At 43.9% G+C, this 23,829-nt stretch overlaps 1 protein-coding gene across 1 annotated transcript in view; it reads left to right on the plus strand.

The window, feature by feature from the left end:
* The window catches only part of LOC130478271 (ovotransferrin-like), a 65,316-nt gene that overhangs the window by 30,207 nt on the left and 11,280 nt on the right, over positions 1-23,829 (plus strand). The window contains exons 13-18 of the mRNA XM_056850421.1: positions 2,083-2,153; positions 5,848-6,032; positions 6,306-6,501; positions 16,767-16,876; positions 18,405-18,547; positions 23,390-23,667. Coding sequence (XP_056706399.1) covers positions 2,083-2,153; positions 5,848-6,032; positions 6,306-6,501; positions 16,767-16,876; positions 18,405-18,547; positions 23,390-23,667 — 983 coding nt within the window. The remainder of the gene's footprint in view (positions 1-2,082; positions 2,154-5,847; positions 6,033-6,305; positions 6,502-16,766; positions 16,877-18,404; positions 18,548-23,389; positions 23,668-23,829) is intronic.

Here is a 23,829-nt window from a genome sequence, read left to right on the forward strand (position 1 = left end):
CCCACTCCATCCACCATGAAAAAATCCATGCAATCTAGACCAAGTACCACCAGTACAGAGCAGGTAGAGTGCAGAAAAAATACCCTCATAGCAAATAGCTCCAAATGATGAATGCAAGTAAGCTAATCAGCAACTCCTTTTCCTCAAGTTGCCAAACATTCTGATCTGAGAGAAAAATTGTTCTTCATCCACAAATGCAACAAAATGAATATAAATCTAACAATGAAGAAGAGTTGGTTTTTATATGCCGACTTTCTCTACCACTTAAGGGAGACTCAAATCAGCTTAGAATCACCTTCCCTTCCCCTCCCCACAACAAACACCCTGTGAGGTAGGTGGGGCTGAGAGAATGTAACTTGCCCAAGGTTACCCAGCTGGCTTCATGTGTAGGAGTGGGGAAACATCCAGTTCACCAGATTAAGCCTCCGCCGCTCATGTGGAGGAGTGGGGAATCAAACCTGAGTCTCCAGATCAGACTCCACCGTTCTTAACCACCGCTCTTAACCACTACACCACAATGAGCCTGAGCAAATCCATCAATTGCATCTTCCTAAGAGAAATTTTATCCAAGCCACTCAAGAGAATATTTTTAGTATCCCCAGAGTTACGAAACCCATGCAGGACACAAGCATCAATAGAAAGTAAATTAAGAGAGCATTAGTTAATTTTGAAAGCGATTATACCAGGGCTGAATTCTGCCTGGCAGTCTTTCCCCCCTTATCTCAGGTGTTTGTGTGGAAGTCTGGTTGCAATTGCTCAGTAGAGACTCTACACAGTTCAGAGGAATCTAATAATGATAATACCATCAACACACTTGCCAAGGCAAAACTTTGGCACTGAAAACAGATTCCCATTTCTGATGAGTCCCATTTCAAATGGAGCCAAGATTTTCATCTCTCCTCCCCTTAAAGTATCACCTCCAAGATATTTCTCTAGGCCAGGGGTGGGGAACCTTTTTCCTGCCAAGGGCCATTTGCACATTTATGACATCATTCAGGGGCTATACCAGGTGTAGATCTCCCGGTGTGTGTGGGGGAGAGGCTAGGGTTGCCAGGTCTCCAGCCACTACCTGGAGGTTGGCAACGCCAGGGGAGGCCACACAGAGACGGCCTGCAGGGCACCCGCGTTCCCCCCTCCCAGGTGGGAGGGCAGCCAGCGGTGGGCCCAAGCAAACGAGGCACCAGGGGGCGCACCCCACAGTTGATCGGCAAGGGAGGAAGGGAAGAAGGAAAACAGAGAAATAGGAAAAGGGAGGAAGGGAGGGAGAGAGAGAAAGGGAGAAAGAAATGGAGAGAGTGGGAGAAAGAAAGAAAATGATGGAGGGAAAGAAAAGGACAAAGAAAGACAAAGAAAGAGACAGAAAAAGAGGGAGAGAAAGGAGAGTGACAGAAAAAGAGGAAGAGAGAAAAGCCTTCCTCCCCACACACACACTCGCCGGCCCCGGGCGGCCAGGCCCCAGCCTCCCCGCCCCCCCCCCCCCCATGGCAGCGTACGGAACCCCGGGCAACCAGGCCCCAGTCTCCATAACCTCTCCCCCCAGAGTCCACAAAAGCCGCCCCCCCCGAAGCCCAGTCGGATCCCGCATGCATGCTCTGCCACCGGGAGCCGCCTGCCTCTTCCCCCCCCCTCGCTGCTCAACAGCCGACAGGCAGCGAGAGGGGCTTACAATGTAAGGGGCAGCCTTGGGGGAAGCATCCCTCCCCTCTCCTCTCGCCGACCAAAAGCTGACAGTCGGCGAGAGGAGGTCCAAAGGGCGTCGCAGCACCCCTGTAAGCCGCAGCCCCAGGAACACCCTCTGGGAGGACCGCCCTGCACCCCGCCTCCGCGGCAGGGCCCCGGAGCTCCCAAGGGCCACAAAAAATGTCCTCGGGGGCCACATACGGCCCCCGGGCCTGAGGTTCCCCATCCCTGCTCTAGGCTATACAAATGACTAGCTCCAAAGGTGTCCCTCAGCTCTGTGTAAATTTCACATCAGTTTCAACATAGTTGGAAATCCTCCAAGGACTAGAAGGAATTTACAATCACAGGGAAGGTGGGAGTTTATGAGTACCTCATAATGTGTTCTTTTGTTCTCCTTTCTAGGTGTTTGGTAGAGAGCCCAGGGGCAGATGTATGCTTTGTTAAACATACCACAGTCATGGAGAACACAGAGGGTATGTCGTTTCACAAACAGGGCTCTGAATAGTCTTTAAAAGTCATTGCAGTGTTAGCCTATACCTACATACAATCACCAACCCTCATCAACCAATTAGGGCCATAACTAGGGTGGGGCCAGTAGACAAGAGTAGTCAGAAGAGACCAGAGGAAGCTGGAAGACCATTTGGCCTGGGCCTCAAGCTCAAAAGCCCCCCCACCCAACTTTAAACATTAAATTTAATGTTGTTGCATTTGATAAGTTTTGCAACTTGTTTCTTACGTTCATCATATGTTGTCATTTTTTTACTATGGTAAGGGGCCTGAAAAGATGGAAATGGCCTGGGTCACTCTGTACTCCTGAGAGGGCCTTCCAGTGAATGTACTACCCCACGTGGAGCACTTATTTGTCCCACCCAAAAGTCTTTTGAAAAACAAGCTTTTAGTTTTCATTTAAAGAATAAGGTTTTGGTTTTAGAACTGGAAAGTTTGGGTTTTTAAAGTCTGCTGTGCCATGATTCTCCCTGGTTGAGGTGATTTTTTCAATACAGCTGTTGCCCTTATGCTTAAATGATATTGGGGCAAGGGGAAAACCTTTAGCTACCATGACTATAAATGTGGCATGGTACTTAAAGAATGAGGAATAATGTAAGGAACTTATTATGAATTTTAAATAATTATTCTTTTCCATTTTATGACATTAACAATTCACACAATCTAAAACACACATTGACATGGTAGGAGAGGATTATAGAAGCTGTGAAGAAATCCAATTCTCAATTCATCTACAACTATACCCTGAGAATATACAACCACAGCTAAAAAAGAAGGCTGGTTTCTGTTCTCTCTCTGTTCTTTCTCTCTCTATCTCTCTGCATGTGCCTACTGCCACACGTCCTGTTATCAACATCTAGTTTAGGGCTATCAGAGATGAAAATCAATCTCAACAATTTTTGCATTTTTTCTAATTTATCCTGTTACAGATAAAACATATAAAAGAATTGTGATCCAAATGTAAGCAGAGCTGAAACACATAAATCAACAGTTTTATAACAGATAGATGCTGAAGCAGGCAGTGGCTAGTAGAGTAACTGGGTGAGGACTGACAAAAAGAACAAGAAGTCTATCCTTAAGTGCACCAAAGTTTAACCCTATGCTTGTATTTATGGAAGTTCCATTTGCTTGTCATGAGCCATTTTTCTAAATTATGAATTTTCTTGCATTCTGCCCCTGGAGAAGTGGTTAGGTGACTTCTACCAGAGGGTCAGATTCAGAGATGGTATTTTTCAGATCTGGAAATTATGGAGGCCATAGTTATTGGTATTCCAGATTATTCAGGTCTCCAGTATTGCTTCAATATTCAGATTTGTTTTTTTCCCTTCGGAATCCTGAAATTATTTGGGTCTGCTTTTCCCTATGGGGAATCTTTCTGGGACTGGCTAGCTATTTTCCAAGCACCAAAATTGCAGCAGAGCTGATGCTGCCTGTCCACTAAAGAACTCCAAGTTTTAAGAAAATTGGACCAAGGTGTCCTATTCTATGGGGCCCTGAACATGCTTCTCCTGCCATTCTCCATTGTTTCCTATGGAGAAAAAAATATCATGCTTTTTCTAGGGTAAAGAATGGCCAAACACACAAAAGCAAGCAATCACTGGCTAGGTCTCCCAATGCAAACAGAACCAACAAGCTCAACAGAACCAACATCAAAACATAGAACCCCCCGCAGAACCACAGGTGAATGTGGCAAACCTAGCACATCCACTGTCAAAGCAAATGAAGCAAGGGAAGGGACACTATTTCAAGCCCAATAGAACCAATGTCAAAAAACAGAAACCAAGCAGAACCCAGGGCCAATTTGGCAGGACAAACTCAACAGAACCAGTGTCAAACCTGAAAATCTCAGAAGAACCAACCTGGCAAGCTCCCCCTAACACATGATCCCATTTGCCTATGAGAGCTGCTTCTCCCCCTCCCCATCCTTTTGTTGCCTGGGGAACCTGCAGAAAGTACCCCCACCCCAATTTTGGCACTTTAAAATGCTGGCCCTGGATATTCCCAAATATTTCTGGGAATATTTGGGATTGGAATGCCCATATTGCTGAAATTCCTGAATACTGATCTGGATCCTGAACATACCAGAAAAATACCAATAAGTTATTTTTTGGATATATATCTCGACTGGATATATCTGAGTTCACAATCTTAGTTAGATTATGGTTTAGTGTACTATCCTCAACCCACCTTCTGTAGCTTTTCAAATAATTTTTAGGAAGAAAATTGTAAAATTAGGATTTGGGATTGTAGTAAAAGGAAGCAGAAGAGAAAGAAAGAACAGAAAACCCATCCAAGGCAGCATGCTTGGGATAACTGGTCCTACAATGGCTAATCAGGGATACAAATTGGCGAACAATGGTACAGGAAACTTTGTCATTCTGAGGTAGCTTTGTTAGGACACTTTTGTAATGCTATGACAGTCCTTTTCTGCAGTCAGCAGAAGTTGTTTGAGCTTCGATGTGTTATTTAATATAGTACTATATTCTTACCCCCAATGGCAATACATTTACTCATAAGCAAATCCCAGTCAGCAGAGGTTCTACAATTTTCCTTTTGTGCCCTGGTTTACAGCCTAATTATTTACTTCCTGGAGCCACTAATATTCTTAAATCAACAGTTAACCCTGGAGGTCCCTTCCAACTCTCTGATTCTCTGATTCCATGATTCTATGAATTATCACATTTCATACCTTAGGAGGGGAAGGGGCTTAACTCTTTTAACTTTGCAGTCAAATTGATTGCTCTTTTTAAAAATTGTAACAGTGCAACAAAAATAATAACAACGAAAATAAAAAATAAATGTGTGTGTATAATTCACAAGTGATTGCATACCTTAGGCATATTGTCATTTAGGCTCGAGCACCTTTTGTACCCATGTTCAGTATCTAACATATCCATTGATTCTAAAAGGTTACTGCCTTTTAAGCATTGATAGCTTGCCCACCACAGTTTAACGGGCTTTCCCTGTTTTAGTGTATAGGTGGTCCAATATCATAATGCATTCTGATGTACAAGATGTAAATAGATACAATATCAGGATAGCTCTTTTCTTTCAATGTTTAACATTGAGTGGGTTCTGATGATATGCTAACAGCCAACCTTCACAGAAAAAAAAATCTGCTAACATGAGTGATCTGGAACAATTTTGTATGTTACAGTGGAGATTGCCAAATAATTGCTCATGACCATATATGACCCTAAAGAATTTCATCTCCCCCCCACCCCGGTAGTCCTACCAAAAATATTTTCAAAGTGTAAATAGTAGATGTTTCATATTTGAAAGTTACCTCTGTTAGAGAATGTTGTGTATAATATCCAAATGTACATATATGCTTTACTTTAATGATACTGTTCATGTGGCCAATTCAGCCCTGAACAGTGTCACACTGAGTGTACATATATGCATGTAATACTGTAGTTGAATCCATACTCTCCTGTAACTGTGAAGCCCATTTGGCTAGATGGTACCCGTTTTATAGTGGAGGTAACATCTCCCAACTGTAGACCTTGTCCACCCAATAGAATGCCCTCTCTGGTCTAGAAAATGCATCTCATTTATACACATCCAATAGGTGGAAACATCTGCAAGTTCTGTGGACATACAGATCAAACCTTTCTTCTTGTCATAAGCCTCCTCTTCTTGTAAATGCCTCATTTCCAGGAAACAACCAAGCTGACTGGGCACATAATCTGAAGAGGGACGACTTTGAGCTGCTGTGCCGTAATGGTGAACGTCGGCCAGTTTCTGATTTCTGCAATTGCAGTTTGGGTGGAGCTCCCCCTCATGGAGTAGTAACACGTTCTGACAAAGCAGACCAAGTCCGCCGTGTGTTGGCTAACCAAGAGGTGAGATTGCAGATGGGGACTGACGGCTCATTCTAAACTACAGCAAATCAAGCAGGAGGTCCCAGAGTTCCCCCAAGGAAAACATGACTTCTTCTTTTGCATGAGTAACACATGAGACCAAGTGAGAAGCAGTTGAGTCATTTGAAAAGGGGAACAATGAAAAGAGTACTTCCATAACAAAGGAGTTGAATGTGATTGTTTGCTGTTTACATAGTGCAAATGTAACTTCAGCATGGTAGCTAACTGAATCCTGATTTAATTTTATTATTGTAGGCTCTCTATGGAGTCAACGGATCAGAGCAGAATATATTTCAGATGTTCCAGTCTGATAATTCCATGAAAAAAGATATCCTGTTCAAGGAGGGAACCCGCTATCTTGGAAAAGTCAAAAAGGGAACAACCTACGAAGAGTTTCTGAGCTTTGACTATGTGGCTGCTATTAGGTCAATCAACAAGATCTCACCTTCAGGTACCAATCTATCATCCTTATATGAATTGTCAGGAAGCTTCATGTGCATGAATTATACTGCAAATTATGGAGTAGAGGCGATTCTGCCTATCACAATGCCCAGGGGGTATAAAGGAAACCATCTGCTTCCTTGTTACTTCATCTTTCTTTAAATATCTTATGTGATGGGCAGAAGATTCATATTATCAGGGGCTGTTAAGTGATGTTTTTGTGTGTGAGTGATGGTTTAACAACTCCATAAATTGGTTTCTGGCAATCAGTCCACAAAAATGTTTGCCCTACCACATTTTAGATCATTTTTGCAAAGTGGGATTACCAAGGAAGTGGTAGATTGTGATCCTGGCCTGTTTTTTGGAGCCTTTCCATGACCACTCATTCTGCAGCTCCACTGAAAAATACTGAGAGCATTAAATGTGCTGCCTCCCTTCCTCCACCACAATAATAACCCTCTTTCAAACACAGGTGTGCCAAATCTTTTTTTTTTTAAGTGCAAACGTCATGTTTATTTCTTTTTTTTAATACAAAATTTCCCCTTTTCCCCCCCTTTCCCCCCCCCCATGGACCAATCCATAATATCATATTTTCATATTTTCAGCCATGAGCATAGCCTTTTTAATTTTAGTAGTCTCTTCGTTGGCTTCTCCTCTTTTCACCCAATTAATGTATGGATTCCACTTAGTCCTCAGTTCCATTTCTTCTGTTTCTCCCATCATCTGTTGTTTTAAGTATCCCAATACATCTGTTTGCACATATTCAAACACATAATTATTCCACCTGTCCATAGTCCACTTTGTTTTATCTTTCCATCCAAAAGCTATAACTGCATGAGCCGCTAATATCATCGCTTTAAACATCTCTTGTTCACTCTTTTCTACCTTCTCACAACCCATTATTCCCATAAACATCAGGTCTACAGTTACTTGAAGTCTAATCTTAAACAATTCTCTAATTTTACTAAGTATTTTGTTCCAAAATTCTATTACCCTTGGGCACTCCCACCGCAAATGTGAGAACCACCCCTCTTTTGCACACAGGTGTGCCAAATGCCTATTTTCTCTCCATTCAATTCTTGGGTGCCCTTTTGGGTTCTTCAAAGAGAAAGCAAACAAAATCCAATTGGCACAGTGACTCTTGTTAACAGAATTTGCATTATGAAAAGCATTTAAACTAAGGAACTACAAGGAAACACATTGATTAATGAAGAGCCACAGAATGGTAATAATGGTTTTTACTGGCCCAGTATAGATGAGTGGCTCTTAAATCATTCCCACAGAACTTGGAATATAAGTATTTAATTCCCCCCCCCCCTAATTTGAAGAAGTTTGGGATGTTGTATAATTAAACCATCTGGCTATAGAAACACTGTCCCCACCATTGTCATACACAACTCACACTTGGCCTCTGTCCTGATCTAGGCCATTGAGGGTCATCTGGTTGGCTGCTGTAGACAATAGGATACCAGTGTAGATGCTGTTGTGTTTCTTAACTCAAATTATTCTGAATGAGGTTAGAGTTGCCACTGTTCAAAAAAGCCTTCATAACCATGGGGCAACAATTTCTAGGGCATACACTTGTCTTAAAGAACATGCACAGCTGATATATGCATTTATTTACTTTGGTCTTCTGATGCTAAACTTTTTTTGTTGCTGTTCTTCTATTTCAGCCCTTGTTGAAGCCTGCACCTTCCATCACCGTGGCTGCAGCTCCTCATAATGAAAACAAAACAAAACACACCAACAACTGAGAAGCTTCATTCCTTTCACTGTGAACTTGGGGATCTGTCCAGCACTCTTTTTTCCCGTTAACATTGCAAAAGAAAAAAAAATGTTCAGGCTTCTGGCTTTATAACTCCATGGTGTTGTAGTGAAAAATAAATAACATTAACTCTCACCATTTAATTATTTCTGTTTGCTATAATTAATGATTCATTTAGTATTGCCTTCTTGCAGTAGCATTTTGCATACATTCCAATATTAACAAAACAGAAAATGATCACCAAGACCCAAAGAACTGAAGGAAATGGAGTTTTTCTTAAGAATGATCCTGAGTCTGATTAAGGACTAAACAAAGTGAGTGTATTCAGAAATCACAAATTTGGTAAACGACTGAGAGACAGGCTTATTTCTATCTAGGGTCCATAACTAACAGGGTAACATGCGGCCTGTTACTCCTCTCTTTCACTGTAACAAGAAGGAAGAGGAGGGGTGCATTATAGGAACGAACAAGAACACAGGAAGAGAAGGGAGAAGGATCACAATCTTTCTATCTATCCAACTCTCACACTTGCTGCCCCCTGCTGATCTTCCTTTCTTTAATCAATCTTTGTGCACTAGACATTGTATTTCCAACACCCCTTCTCAAGGTCTAGCATACAAAGTCTACAAGATTAAGGTTCTGGCATAGACCTTTAAACTTGTCTTTTGGGAGAGGCTTTGTAAGTATATCTGCAATCATTTTCTCTGTGCAGCAATATTTCAACTCAACAAGCCCTCCCTCTTGCATATTTCTTATTATGTCTTCCCATGTGGAAGGCTCCGATACAGTCTCTGTTCTAGCCAAATAGGAAAGTCTGTTTGGTGGAATCCCTTTGGTTGTTCTGCCTGCCTGCTGATGCTTGACTCTTCGGCTTCTGTAGCCCCTTCTGACTCTGTGGCCCCTTCTGGCTCTTCATTTGTGTCAGGATCGTGGTCCATAATGTAGAATTTTGTTGTTTGTAGGTGCTGTTCTTCATCTTCCTTTGGCAGTGCTTGGTCACTCACATCTTCTTTCTTTCTTTCATCAACTTAAACAGCATGGCAAATTTTTATTGTTTCAGTCTTTGGATTGAGGACCCTCTACTTCCTTGTGCATATCCCACAATAATTCCTTCTTCTGCTCTCAGATCCATCTTGGACCTCTTTTCTTTAGGAACATAGCTGTAGGCTTTTGATCCAAAAACCTTAATGTGATTGACATTGGGTTTGTATCCAAACCATAGCTCAAAAGGAGTACTGCTTGCACCTTTGGTAGGCAGTCTGTTTTGCAAATAGGTAGCAGTATTTATTGCTTCTCCCCAAAATTTCTCAGGTAATCTTGCTTCAAAAAGCATGAATCTGCTCATTTCAGTGAGAGAGCGATTCTTTCTCTCTGCCACTGCGTTCATCTCTGGGGTGAAAGGCACTGTGACTTGATGCTGGATCCCCTGCTCAGACATGTAGTTCTTCATTTTATGTCCTACGTATTCACCTCCATTGTCAGTGCGTAGTACTAGTGGTTTTCTCTGGTATCTATTACTAACCAGTGCCACATACATTTTAAACTTTTCAAACATTTGACTTTTCTCTCTGATCAAGTAAGTCATGGTATACTTGGAGTATTCATCAATGAAGGTGAAAATATATCTGTTGCCACTAGGTGTCGCAATTTTCATTGGGCCACATAAGTCACTATGAACCAAGTCCAGTGGTTTTCTTGCTTCATTTTTCTCAGTTCTTTTGCCCTTGAAACTTGGTCGTGTTGCCTTGTTTTTAATGCAGCATACACGTTTTTCTTCAAAAGCACATTTTGTAAATTTAATCCCTTTTGTTAAGTCATTGCTTTGCAGCTGGTTTATTGCATTTGCATCACGATGACCAAAACGTCGGTGCCAAATTCATGAACAATCTCTCTGCTTGCAACTTTCCTTTGCATTGGCAAAGCTTGCTACTTGCTCGCATGTTTCCAGAACATACAGTCCATCTTTTTTTTTAGCTATTGCAATTATTTCTTTGTCCTTTTCAATAACACATTCTTTTCCAAAAGACACATTCATGCCTTTTTCAGTAAGAACACTCACATAAATCAGGTTAAAGGCTGGCACATAAAAACACTTTGTTATTAGGATTTCTTGAATTTCTTCATTTGGAAGTTTGCATCTTAAAATCCCTGACCCAACACCTGCTATTTCTACAGTCCTGCCATCAGCAACATGCAGTAGCTCCCTTTTTTCTTCCTTTAATATTTCAAAGAAGTTTTTGTTTCCTGTCATGTGTGCAGTATATGCAGAATCTATATGCCATACTTGATTACTGGATTCTTTCTCTACCAGCACAAAACATTTCTTTGGAGGTTTTGATTTCTCATATGAGAAATTCCCCTTTTCTTCTTCTTTCTTGGAGAAATTATTTCCTTGTTTAAAGAAAGGACAATTTATTTTAATACGTCCACGCTTCCAACACTGATGGCATATGATTTCAGTTTTCTTTTTTAATTTTACAGCACTCATTGCTGTAAATTTACAGCACTCACAATCTTTCAGTTCACACCCCCTGTCTGAGTTCTTAAACTCCTTGTATCTATTATACTCTTCCAGCATACTTATTGCTTGATTCAAGGTTAAGTCTTTCTTAGTTTCAACTTGGTTTATAAAATTTTCATACTCTGGGCGCAGACTTAACAACAGTATTATCAAATCCTCATCAAGAAAGTCTTTTCCAGCTGAGCGGAGCTGCTGCACTAAATTCAGAAAATTTTTCAGATGTGCACGCAAGCTGATCATTTCTCATTCTGATGGAGAATAACTTTCTTTGCAAAAACATTCTACTTTTCAGAGAGGTATCTGTATAAAGTTTCTGAACTTCTTCCCAGATTTCTTTAGCTTTATCAAAATGAATCACCCTCAAAATGTCCCTGTCTTCCAAACCTTTGAACAGGACTCCTTTTGCTTTGTCATTATGCTCGTCCCACATGCGTTGCTTTTCTACCTCGGCATCTGGTCTTGGATCCTTTATCGCACTCCAGTTTCCCAGCTCCATGAGGTGAGTCTGCATATGGGCTTTCCAAATTAAGTAGTTCTGTTCATTCAGTCTTTCTATCACAGCAGCATGCTGATTATTGTAGGCGGCTATCTTGCCTCTCATGAGCCCTTTCTTTTACTCAGAGATCAATCCACAACCATCCTCTGCTACCATGAAGGAAATTGAGTTTTTCTTAAGAATGATCCTGAGTCTGATTAAGGACTAAACAAAGTGAGTGTATTCAGAAATCACAAACTTGGTAAACGACTGAGAGACAGGCTTATTTCTATCTAGGGTCCATAACTAACAGGGTAACATGCGGCCTGTTACTCCTCTCTTTCACTGTAACAAGAAGGAAGAGGAGGGGTGCATTATAGGAACAAACAAGAACACAGGAAGAGAAGGGAGAAGGATCACAACCTTTCTATCTATCCAACTCTCACACTTGCTGCCCCCTGCTGATCTTCCTTTCTTTAATCAATCTTTGTGCACTAGACATTGTATTTCCAAAAAGAACTACTTCAGATCTTGGGTATGCCTAGTGCAACTTTTGACTCTTCTCCCCAATGGGGATCCAGAACAGCTTATGTAATTCTCCTCTCCTCCATTTTATCCTCACAAACAACCCTGTGATGCAGGTTAGGCTGAGAGTATGTGACTGGCCCAAGGTCACCCAGCAAACTTCCATGGAATTCGAACCTGGTTCTTTCAGATCCCAGTCCAGCACTAACCACTACACGAAACTGGCTATTTGGGGCTGGTGCCTGGTGATTGTGGAGTTTGCGGAGGGGCAGGGAAGAAGAAGGAGAAGGAGAAGAAAAGTTGGTTTTTATACCCCGCTTTTCTCTACCAGGTCCTAGTCTGACACTCTAACCACCATGTTGGCTTACTATACCCTCACCAGAATTATATTAAAACCATTAATACACTGAAGGCACAGAGTATGAAGTTCTACAAGGAATAGAACTGTCTCTGGGTTCAATATACTAAGTTTGCAGATCACAAATATTTTAAATAAATTAATATTTCAGATGCCACACAACTTTTTAAGTAGAGCTAATGGCAGAGATAATGCACCTGATTCAGAAATAGTGCTGAATTTAAGGCCTAACTTACACATGCAGCAGAATAAGGTGGTAAAATGGATGGTACTACTTCAGATTGTAGGTGGACTTTTGAATTGTTCCTTATATAAAATATTTCTGTGCATAAGACTAGCATAGAAGGCTGACTTCGAACTCTTCTTCCTAAGGTATTAGCTTTCTACTTTGCTGGGCTTATTCTTTACATGGAGAAACCTTTGAAAATCGGCACCATCTTCTATGTCTACTCAGGATTCCAACAGTTTATTTGTTACTACATTTAGAATAATGGAGTTGGAAGGGGCCATATAGGCCATCTAGTCCAACCCTCTGCTCAATGGAGGATCAGCCTACAGCATCCCTGACAAGTGTTCGTCCAGCTGCTGCTTGAAGTCTGCCAGTAAAGGGGAGCTCAACACCGCCCTAGGAAGCCAATTCCACCGCTGAACAACTCTTACTGTAATTTCCCCCCCCTAATGTCCAGCTATTTCCTTTCCACCCGTAATTTATACACATTATTGCAAATCCTATCCTCTGCTGCGGACAGGAACAGCTCCCTCTAAGTGACAGTCTCCTCTAAGTGACAGCCTTTCACATACTTAAAGAGAGCAGCCATGTCCCCCCTCAACCTCCTCTTTTCCAGACTGAACATTCCCAAGTTCCTCATCCTTTCCTTGTAGGGCTGATCATCCTCATCGCTCTCCTCTGCACCTGCTCCATTCTGTCCACGCCCTTTTCGAAGTGAGGCCTCCAGAACTGCACACGGTTCTCCAGGTGCAGCCTGAGCAATGCGGTGTACAGTAGGACTATGACATCTTGCGGTTTGGATGTTATGCCCTTGTTGATACACCCCAAAACTGCATTCGCCATTTTTGCCGCTGCATCACAGTGACTGCTCATATTCAGCGTATAGTCCACCCGTATCCCAAGATCTTGTTCACACACACACTGCTATCCAGAAGTGTATCTCCCATCAAGTATGCATGCTTCTCATCTTTGTTATCCAGTTGTAGAACTCTGCGTGTATCCTTGTTGAATTGATGGAAGGTGCTTTGGGTACCCATTATAGAAAAGGTGTGGCATAAATGAAATAAATAAATATGGGTAAAAATCTGCTAGGCAGATAAAAAAGGTAGGTTTGTTGATGGGTGATAAGGACAGAAGGCAGTAGGGAAAGTTGTGGATATGGTGGCTGACAGGAAGAGGGAAAGAGGAAATTTGCAGATCACTGCAAATGGTGAATACTCGGTGGCACGGGTCTACTACCTTACAGTGGGGGGAAAAAGCCCTCCACATTTAATGACTATAACGATGGCATGGTGGTAGTCAAAACATGCTGGACATTTTATCATGTGATTAAGTGGGATTACTTTGTTTCATTGGGTACACCCCAAGACCTAGGTTAGCTCAATCACATCAGATCTTGGCTGCTAAGCAGGGTCAGCCCTAGTTAGTATATGGATGGGAGACCACTGAGGAAGTCCATGTGCACTATGCAGAGGCAGGCAATGGCAAACCACCTTGGTCCTCCCCAAGGGTGTTCCTGGGGCCACAGCTTACAGCGCACTGTGGGGCTCTTTGGACTGTCAGCTGTTGAGCAGCGAGAGGGGGGGGAAGAGGCTGGCTGCTCCCAACGGCAGAGCATGCATGCGGGAGCCGATCAGGCTTCGGGGGGGCCTTTTGTGGACTCTGGGGGGGAGGGCATGGAGACTGGGGTCCAGTCGTGCGGGGCTCCGTGCGCTGCCGTGTGTGTGTGTGTGGGGGAGGCTGGGGCCCAATCACGCGGGGCCAGCGAACGCGGGTGTGTGTGTGTGTGAGGGGGGAAGGCACTTTCTAAGTCCATTTTGCCATGGTTCTGCCTCTGTGGCTAGGCTTTGGCTGTTAAGGACCATCTGAGCTGGTACAGAACAGTTACTGTCTGATGGAGTAAGTCTCTCTGAAATTAGAGGGAGTTCCTTCTAAGTGAACATGTGTGTTAGGGCTGCTAATCTTCCTATTTCTGCCTGCTTCTCCCCCCTCACCCCCAATTGTCCAAATATAGCTCCTGAAATACTTCAGTCCTGCATATGCCAGTGAGGGTTTCTCCACAGGTCACAATGAGGCAAGCAACTGCAATTGTCCACAATGCTACGTGTCATCACACATCATAATAGTGCACACTGGAAAAGCTCATGATTTCTGAGTACAGCTTAGTGTCCTTCAGGCACTCAGAGAGAGCTGCATCTCCTCTCTCTTTCTCTTAAAGGCAATCTCTTTAGGATTGCCCATGTGCTCACTTTCTGTTTTTTTTTCCATTTCTTCCACGATCCTTTTCAATACATTCATCCTCTTGTCATCATATCCCATTATGGTAAATATAACATCCTATGGTAAGTATAAGATATCTTCTTGCCTATTATTTAACAGGATACAAACAGGTACACTGTACCAGTTAGTAAACTTTCAATTCTTCTAGTGTCCACCTGTGTTCATGGTGTGAAAATTCTCCTTGCCTGAATTAGTTTTTAAAACCCCTCGATGCATCCATTTTGCAAAATGTTAGTGAACTGCTTTGTGTCTTTTCATGCCTGTTTTGCACCACCATGTACTGTTTTTCCACATGGTTGTAATGTCTCCTGGTTCTTAAATTATCTTCAGAGGGGGGTTATCATCAAAGGATTATCTACTAATAGTTAACATTCACCGAGAAACATCAGGTGACATTCTCAGTCATCAACATAACAAAGGAATGGACACTCAGAATAACTGAGGTTGTAGGAAAAATAGCTACTTCTAAACTTCATTTCCATGAACATCAGGTGTCAGTACTTCTGACAGTTTGCCAGACACATTTTGGTACCCAATGTAAAAATTAATTTGAATAAGCAAAATTTCAACCAAACCAGCAAACCTGTACAAATCTTCTGCATCCCTATTTGTCTATTATTGAATGGATCACCAGTCCTCCACTGATCCCCCCCCCCAAACACACACCATTGGACCTATAAACCACCTCTGTTTATAGAAGAAGATGATCAATTACATCCTTGGATTATCCAAGAAGACATTTGGTAAATAGCTTTCATTTGTATAGGTTAAATATGGTCCATATCTCTTTCTGTTCATTCCTTTAAAGCCTCCCTATCATTCTACTTGGCAGTTACAACTTCGTTTTTTTCATCTTAGGTTCAAGAACCATAAGGCAGCAATAAGACAGTGTAAGAATCGTGGATGTTATGACAAAGGTCTATTTGTTTTACAAGTATTCTTATGATGGATCAATACTTTTCTGACACCTTTAAAGTTGGGGAGTCTCTAAGACTGTCACAAGGATCTTTTGTCCCTTTCAGGTCCACATTCTGGCAATAGCTTTGGAGGCTCTTGGGATTTAGACTGGTATTTAGATGTGTTTTGACCCCCTTGTAAGTATGCTACACTTTTCTTATTCCATTATGGTGGTGCCTTGTCAAAGCCATTTCCACTGGCAATGGCATAGTCCTGCTGCCTTTCTTAACCTACTCATTCATCTTTTCAAAGCCATGCACCATTCCAAGATCAAAGTCATACTGAAGATCCAGAGGGAAAACAGGGATGGAGGGAGCAGAAGACCCGGATTTGGCAACTACAGTCCAGTACAATACACATGCCGCAAGAAGGATAGCTGTAGCTATGGACAGGACCAAACCCCTTGTTGAGAGCTCTAGACAAAGCAAATCTTGTCCCCCATTGTCACTCTGTGGCATTGTCAGTCAGAGACGTCACATAACCACCGTCATTCTTGGCCTTCCCATTTGACACTGATGGATCTCTGCCTTTTTCAGGTCTGTGTCTGGGGTCAGCAACCCCGCACTCACCTTGAGAGCTGGAACAGGCCCTGGGCCACTCCTGCCAAGCAGTCCAATGGGAGTATTGGCAGCAGGGCTGGCAACAAATGAGACTCAGCCAGCCTGCTGCGGAGCCAGGAAAGTCCAGGGAGGCCAGGTGAGGCAGTGATGATGGAGCAGCTGATGAGAAAAACAAGGCCGGTCTTGGTGCGGCAGCAGACAGGCCTAGTGCTGTGTGAACGTACAAAATTCTTCTGCATCTGTATTTGTCTATTGTTGAATGGATCCCTAATCCTCCACTGATCCCCCCCACAGTTGGACCTATACACCTTCTCCTATGTTTATAGAAGATGATATCAATTACAGCCTTGGATTATCCAAGAAGTCGTTTGGTAAATAAGTTTCATTCATATAGGATGAATATGGTCCATATCTCTTTCTATTTATTCCTCCAGTTCCTCTCTATCATTTTACTTGGCAGTTACATCTTTAGTCCCCCCCCGCCCATATTAAGACAGCAATGAAAGGGTTTGGTTGCATTATTACAAGTTTTCTTATAATGGATCAATACCATTCTGACTCTTTAAAGTCTCTAAAATGTCACAAGGATCTCTTGTCCCTTTTAGGTCCACATTCTGACAATAGCTTTGGAGAACTGAGTCAGCTGGGCTGGGAGAAGAAGCACGGGTCAGAGCTGCTGGCAAGGAAGACATTTGGTCAGTTCTGCAAGTTTCAGGTTAGATCAGCATACCAAGAAAATCCTAGGGTGAAGGAATCCACTTGGAAGGTGATGATGAATGCTCAAGGCCCATTTCCACTCACCTGCAGGAATGCTCCATGTTTGTTTTCCTCCCTGAGGACAACATGGACTTCACTTGTCAAAAGTATAAGACTATTGGGCTCTTAGAAGATATGGAGCCTGAAGGAATGGACTGCTACCCTTCATGAGATCAAGGAAGGGGAGGATTTGATTAACAGAAGCCATGAGGCTCTGCAAAGAGGTAGGGAGGCTGGTCAAAGAGACAGCAGAGTGGTTGACTGCCCTAATGAACCTTCTCTGAGTGCTACAACATGGACCTGAAAGCGTTGAGTGAGACGGCACTTAGTGTCGTTGGAACTCGGGAATTGATTCCAGGCCCTTGCAGTGGTGACAGAGACGGAAACACTGGCAGAGGAAGAACCACAAGGACCAGAAAGACAGAGTGAGGAGGGCATGGGCATATGAAGAAATGGCACTGGAGGGGAAAGGAGAGTGTTGGTTTCTGCTGAGGGGTATGGAGTACCATGTATTGAGGCCTGACCCCTAGCCTAAAAGGTGTGTTGTTTACTAGAGGCAAAGATTAAAGATATTGCAGACCAGATGCCAAAACTGATCAAACTTACAGATCATTACCCATTTGTGATGTCCATGTGGGAACGAATGACATGGCGTGAACACCATCACAAGCATCAAGGCTGACCATGAAGTTCTCGTGAGGAAACTGAAGGGAATGGGAGCATAGGTGGTGTTCTCTTTGATCCCTCCTGTCAAAGGAAGAGGAATGTGATGGGAACAGAAGAGGTGAACCTCTGGCTGCGTTGGTGGTGCCGGCAGGAGTGATTTGGATTCTGGGACCATGGGCTAGTTTTTCTGGAAGATGGCCTACGAGCAATAGCATGAAATGGACTTCACCTGTCAAGGTCGGGGAAGAATGTATTTGGCAGAAATCTGTGGAGATTAATCAGGAAAGCTTTAAATTGACATCACAAGGGGAAGGAGACAACCAACATAGGGATTTCAATGAAGGAGAGCAAACAGCAGAGGCCCACCTGGAAGGGCCTGATCAAATGGAGCCGAAAGTGCAGGGCTTCAGGTGCCTATGTACCAAAGCCAAAGCTTGGGCAGTAAAGAAGGAAAAACTTGAGCTGCTAATGCAGCAGGTTTTACAGAGACTTGGTGGGATGATTCCCTTGACTGCAATGTAGTAGAGGATGGGTATGAGTTGTTCAAGAAAAATATGAAAAGGTCGAAGAGGAGGTGGAATGGCTCTGTATGTGAGGAGAAGATTTGCTTGTCAGGAAATACTGGAGGAGGCAAGTGACAGCCCAGTGGAAATCATCTGGGCAAGGATAAGGGAAGGAAGGCCAAACAATATTGTGGTTGGAGTCTGCTATGGACCTCCTGACCAGACTGAGGAGATGGCTGCTGCCTTCCTTGAGCTGCTTTACAGTATATCCAAACAACATGACCTTGTAAGCCTGCTGCCGGGTGCTCAACTGGATAGGTGGCAGCTGGGCACACCACAGAGACTGTCAGCCTCTTTGAGGCCAGGAGGCATGGAAACAGTGGAAAAGTGTGGCAGCCCCACGGAGACCATGTTACAGTAGTCAACATGGAGGTTGTAGGAGCATGGACCAGCATGGCTAGGTTGGTACCCTCTAAACAAGGAACCCGTTTACAAGCCAGATGTAAAGGAAAGAAGGCATTCTTTCTGACTAGCCTCGGTCTTCCCTTCTGTGGGTCCTGACCTTAGTGACTCTGTGGTCTGGCCTCAGTGGGTTCTGCTGTGTCATTTCCAATCTTCTGGTTACCTGGTAGAATTCAGACTCCTCTGTCCTGCCTGACCCACCATGTGCCTGCATGTCTGATGACTGGAGATGCTCAAACACTGGCCAGTTCAGCTCACTCCTTATTTGCCTATGATCAGGCAGCCAATTAATCAACGGGCTCTTTGGCTGTTCACAGCCTGTTCATGGATATTTGCAGGAAGATGCTGCCAGTAGTCATCAGCTGGGGGTTAGCTTCTCAGCTCCTACCTGGGAAATTTTGTTCTATACCAAGCAAAAAAAAATGTAGGAGGGGAGAAACTGGAGCTGACCCCCAGCTGATCCACTAGAAGTTGGGTTCTTCTGATCTTCCATCCTGGAAACTTTGCTTCTTCCCAAGCTTGCTGCAATACAGCAGAGGGGGTTGATGTTTCTCCTCTCCCTTTTGTAATGCAAACGTTAAAAGCATTGCTTCTGTCCTGGTCCAGTTTGGCAGAGAGGGAAGAGAAACAAGCTCTTTCTCTCTCTTTTTTGCAATGCAGAGATCCAAAGAATTGCTTCTGACCCTGCCCAGCTTAGAAAGGAGGGAAGAGCTCCCTTTTGCAACTTCACCATGTAGCTATTTTTCTTATCAGCAGATAAGAACCCCCACTCCTAACAGATACCCTGATCAGCTGTGAGTCAGCTTCTGACACAAAAGCAATTACAAACTGAGCATTCAGCAGCTGTTCAAGTTGCTTGTTGTAATTCAAAAATATCTCTGATCAGTTCACAGTCTGATTGTGTTGAACAAGTTAATTCCACCTGTTGAACAGGTTCACAGAGAAGTTCACGACATCCTGACTGACAACTGCTTGACTGGGGTAAGTAACAGGCCTTGCAGCAGACCTTCACCTTGCTGGGATTTCCCTGCTGTTCATGCTTTTGCTCCAGCCAACATTAAAGTGCATGTGGCCAAGAAGAGAGGACATGTGCCACTGAAGGTATGAGCATTATGTATTCTCTGTCCATCCTCTTTAATTCTCATGCAACACAGGAAGTCTCATAGTCTCATTCTTCTTGTCAGATCCAAAATGCAGAAGAGGACAAGGGAGTTGTGGAGGGATATTAGATTTCAGGATCCCCTTGACATGACAAGAACCAGTGGTGGTAAATATCATTACAATTCCCTCTGAAGAGCCAGGTGCATTCCATGTGAAGGTATGAAATGGCATGCCCACATTATGGAAGAGCAGCAAGTGTGGTGGAGGTGATCAGGGATGGGAGGCTGTCCTTGCAGCCACACCCCAGTTTCCCGGTCATTTTTCCTTTGCTATATCTTAAAGACAAAAGTCCTGGGAGCCCTACGAGTTATGCTTGGAATGAGCACGATATAGGGTGGAGGCTCCCCTGGGTTGTCAGCTCTGGGTTGGGAAATTCATGGCGATTTTGGGGTTGGAGCCTTAGGGCGAAGTTTGGGGAGAGACTTCAATGGAGTATAATGCCATATAGTCCACCTTCCAAAACAACCATTTTCTCCAGGAGAACTGATCTCTGTTGCCAGGAGATCAGTTGTAATAGTGGGAAATTTCCAGCCATCACCTGGAGATTGCCAACCCTAAGGCTACCCCAAATGCAAAGGTATCCCATTGGCCACACAGAGCAAAATATCTGTGCACAACCACCACCATCCCCGATCTCACATTAGTCCTTTTCCTTTTATGTGCAGGTTCCAATTCAAGGCAAGAATGGGGAGAGTGCCAATAGAGGACAATGGAAAACGACACCTATCCTGACTCAACAACAGGCCTCTTGTTTGCACACACACAGTTTGCCCTTGGCATCCAGTTTTCTGTATAGAAAGCACGGAGAAGCATTCAGACATGATTTACTCTTTCTGTGAAAACTAGGAATACCTGACAAATAGGGATGCTACAGAAGATTGTGGTCGCACTGTTTTGGTTTGAAAATCCTAGTTTCTGCTGTGGATTTTCCCCACTTGGGACAAAGCTTCAGCCATCTTTCTTCCTGACCCTTGGTAATCACCCAGGTGCATCTATTTGAATGTTGTTAGAACAAATAAAATGTGTTGGGTGGAGCCAGGCCCATCCAGAACACCCAAAAGGCAGGAATTATATATAAAAAAGTGATCAGGAATGTATACACTTGATCATCTTTACCCACAAGGCATAGTCTCTCTTGACTAGATTGCATCCAGTCAAGCTGAAAGAATGCCCCACCCACCATTTAACCAGACAGTGCAGGCTTAGCTGGTTGCCTGAATTGGAGCCGAGAAGGAATTTTTCCTTGTTGAACCCCCAATTGGCAATGAGGGGAAACTGGGTTTTTGCCTTCTCTGCACTGCCTTCATCATGCGTTGCTGCCTCTGGGCCTGCAGCTCACGTTGAGTTAAATTGTGGGGGACATAAGGCTGGCCCCTCTAAAAAACACCATATTCAATAAAGTCATGACCATTGTTTAAACATATATATTGTTGTCTTGTTCTCTTTTTTGGTCAGAGGCAAGTTTTTCAGTGCTTAGGTTTCCATTGGGGCGAAGGCCTAACTCACCAGGAACAGAACTGGGTTGAAATGTCTTGAGGGGGTAGAATGGGCTGTACCACTACAGACGGTGTGTGGGGATTGTCATTTATTAATGCGGCCTGGGTATTGAAAAAAATCCGTTTAAATAGATATCTGCCACATGAAGAAGAAAGCTTCTGTCCCAGCCATCTTTGTTCTGTACTAATTTTCTGTGTGAAGGGATTTTGGATACATAAGGGACCATTCAACAGTGGGATTTCCACCTGAAATACCACAGACTGTTCTTCCACCTCCAAATTTTAGAATGTCCTTACACACCATCTTCTGTTACACACAGAGATCTGTTGAAATCAATGAAACAGTCTTCTTTGAGACAATAATCCTAACATGGTGGAAATGTCCTCAAGTCACAGCTGACTTATGGAGGCCCCACAGGGTTTTCAAGGCAGAGATGAACAGAGACTGTTTGTCATTGTCTACCTTTGCATAGCAACCCTGAACTTCCTTGGTAGTCTCCCATTCAAGTACCAACCAGGCTGACCCCGCTTAGCTTCTGAGGTCTGATGAGTAGGGTTGCCAGGTCCATTTTCACCATTGGCAGGAGGTTTTTGGGGCAGATCCTGAGGAGGGCAGGGTTTGGGGAAGGGAGGGACTCCAATGCCATAGAGTCCAATTGCCAAAGCAGCCATTTTCTCCAGGTGAACTGATCTCTATTGGCTGGAGATCAGTTGTAATAGCAGGAGACCTTCTGCTATTACCTGGAGGTTGGCAACCCTACTGATGAGATTGGGATAGCTGGACCATCCAGGCCCAGGGCAACATAGTTACTTGGAAACAAGTTCCTCTGGATAGGGTGGGATGTACTTCTAAACATGTGTAGAACCTACTTTTTGCTTCTGCTTACTAACGGTCATGGTTTTAAACCAAAGCCTACTGAAAGAAACAGAATTTCCCCCACTAACTCACTACTGGGAAAATCTCAGTATTCTCTGCGACTTGAAGCTTAATGGGACTTTGACCCTATGTAGTTAATAGTAATCTCTTGACAATGTTATCATTGCCATCATTAATAGCACTTGATTACATAGGATAAAGACTACTGCATCTGGTTATAATTAGTTATCTAATTAACTAATATAATATTATTTTATGGTTGATTATTAGCGTAGACCACATGTTGAGAGGTCTTGTTGCTGAGGTCAGGCTGAAATGGTCCCTAACGATTACAGGTTTGATCCAGCCTACTTTTTTGCTCAGCCAATCCCCCTACTTACTACAGAACCTGTCCCACATGGCTTTTGTAGATGGAGGTGTCCCATGATTAGTACAGCCAACCTCCAGATAGTGGCTGGAGATCTGTGATTACAACTGATCTTCAGCTGAGAGAGATCATTTGCCTGGAGAAAATGGCCACTTTGGCAATTGGACTCTATGACATTGAAGTCCCTCCCCCCCCAAACCCTGCCCTCCTCAGGCTCCACCCACAAAATTTCCAGGTTCAACGCCCCGGTCTAGTCATTCAAACTGCTCCTTTCCAACTCACACAGAACTTCACTATTCCGTTTTCGCTTGTAGATCAGGACTAGGGTACTTTATCAGGTTCCTGCAGAAGACAGGTGGGCTAAAACATCTATTCATTAACAAGGAGATACACGGATAGGAGCAGGGCCGGATTTAGGTTTGATGAGGCCCTAAGCTATTGAAGGTAATGGGGCCCTTTATATATCCAGCTGTCCTTTGTCAACAACAAATTGTCGCTGTTTTTTGTGTTGAATATATGCGATATGGTAATTTATGGATCTAATAGGTATCTAAAGCCATTTGCACATAATAAAATATGTATTTTATCAAAGTAATTGTTGAACTGAAATACAGTTAGGGCCCATTACTTACATCATAGGAGCCTACACAACACAAAACACTGTTGCTGTACGTAGGTTTAATTTTATTTGTTTTTTAGCTTATATTTTGGAAATGTACATCCAGTTTTTTTTTCCCTTTAAATTTTTGGGGGAGGCCCAAGAGAGTGGGGCTCTAAGCTATAGCTTGTTGACCTTATACCTAAATCCGGCACTGGATAGGAGCAGCTGGTTTCAGAACTACTAGGCAGGGACTCCCACGAGACTGAACCCACTCACACCAACGGGCGCGCGCGTGAGCGGACCGCTCCACTGTCGTAGACGTCGCCAACGGACCACAAGAACGAACACTACAGCTCCCATGAAGCCCCCGTCAGAAGACTGCAAATCCCAGCAGCCACTGCGCACAATTGGCACGCAGACCGGAAGGGGCGACTCCCGCAAAGGACACGTCTCCCGCCGCGTCGCGCGTCGCAGCGGGCTGCCGGAAGCGATGGAAGCCGCCGAAGTGACAGCCGCGCGAGAAGCGGCGCCTCCTCCGCTGGACGCGCCGCTGCTCGTGGCGGACTTGGTGCCGCTGTCGGTGCTGGTGGCGCTGGTCGTCGTGGCCCTCAGTCTGCGTGAGTCTCGGCGCTGCCTGGCGCGTCGGGCTTCGTCAGGCCGGAGGGGGGAGGGGGGAGTCGCGGCTGACGGGAGAGCCCTGAGCGGTCTCTTTAGCAGCGGCGTGACAGGTAGGCAGGCAGGCATCCTGCAGGTGCGGCTTCTCCCATCGCCTTCGTGCT

The sequence above is a fragment of the Euleptes europaea genome, chromosome 5 (assembly GCF_029931775.1).
Source record: "Euleptes europaea isolate rEulEur1 chromosome 5, rEulEur1.hap1, whole genome shotgun sequence".
Taxonomy (NCBI): Eukaryota; Metazoa; Chordata; class Lepidosauria; order Squamata; family Sphaerodactylidae; genus Euleptes; species Euleptes europaea.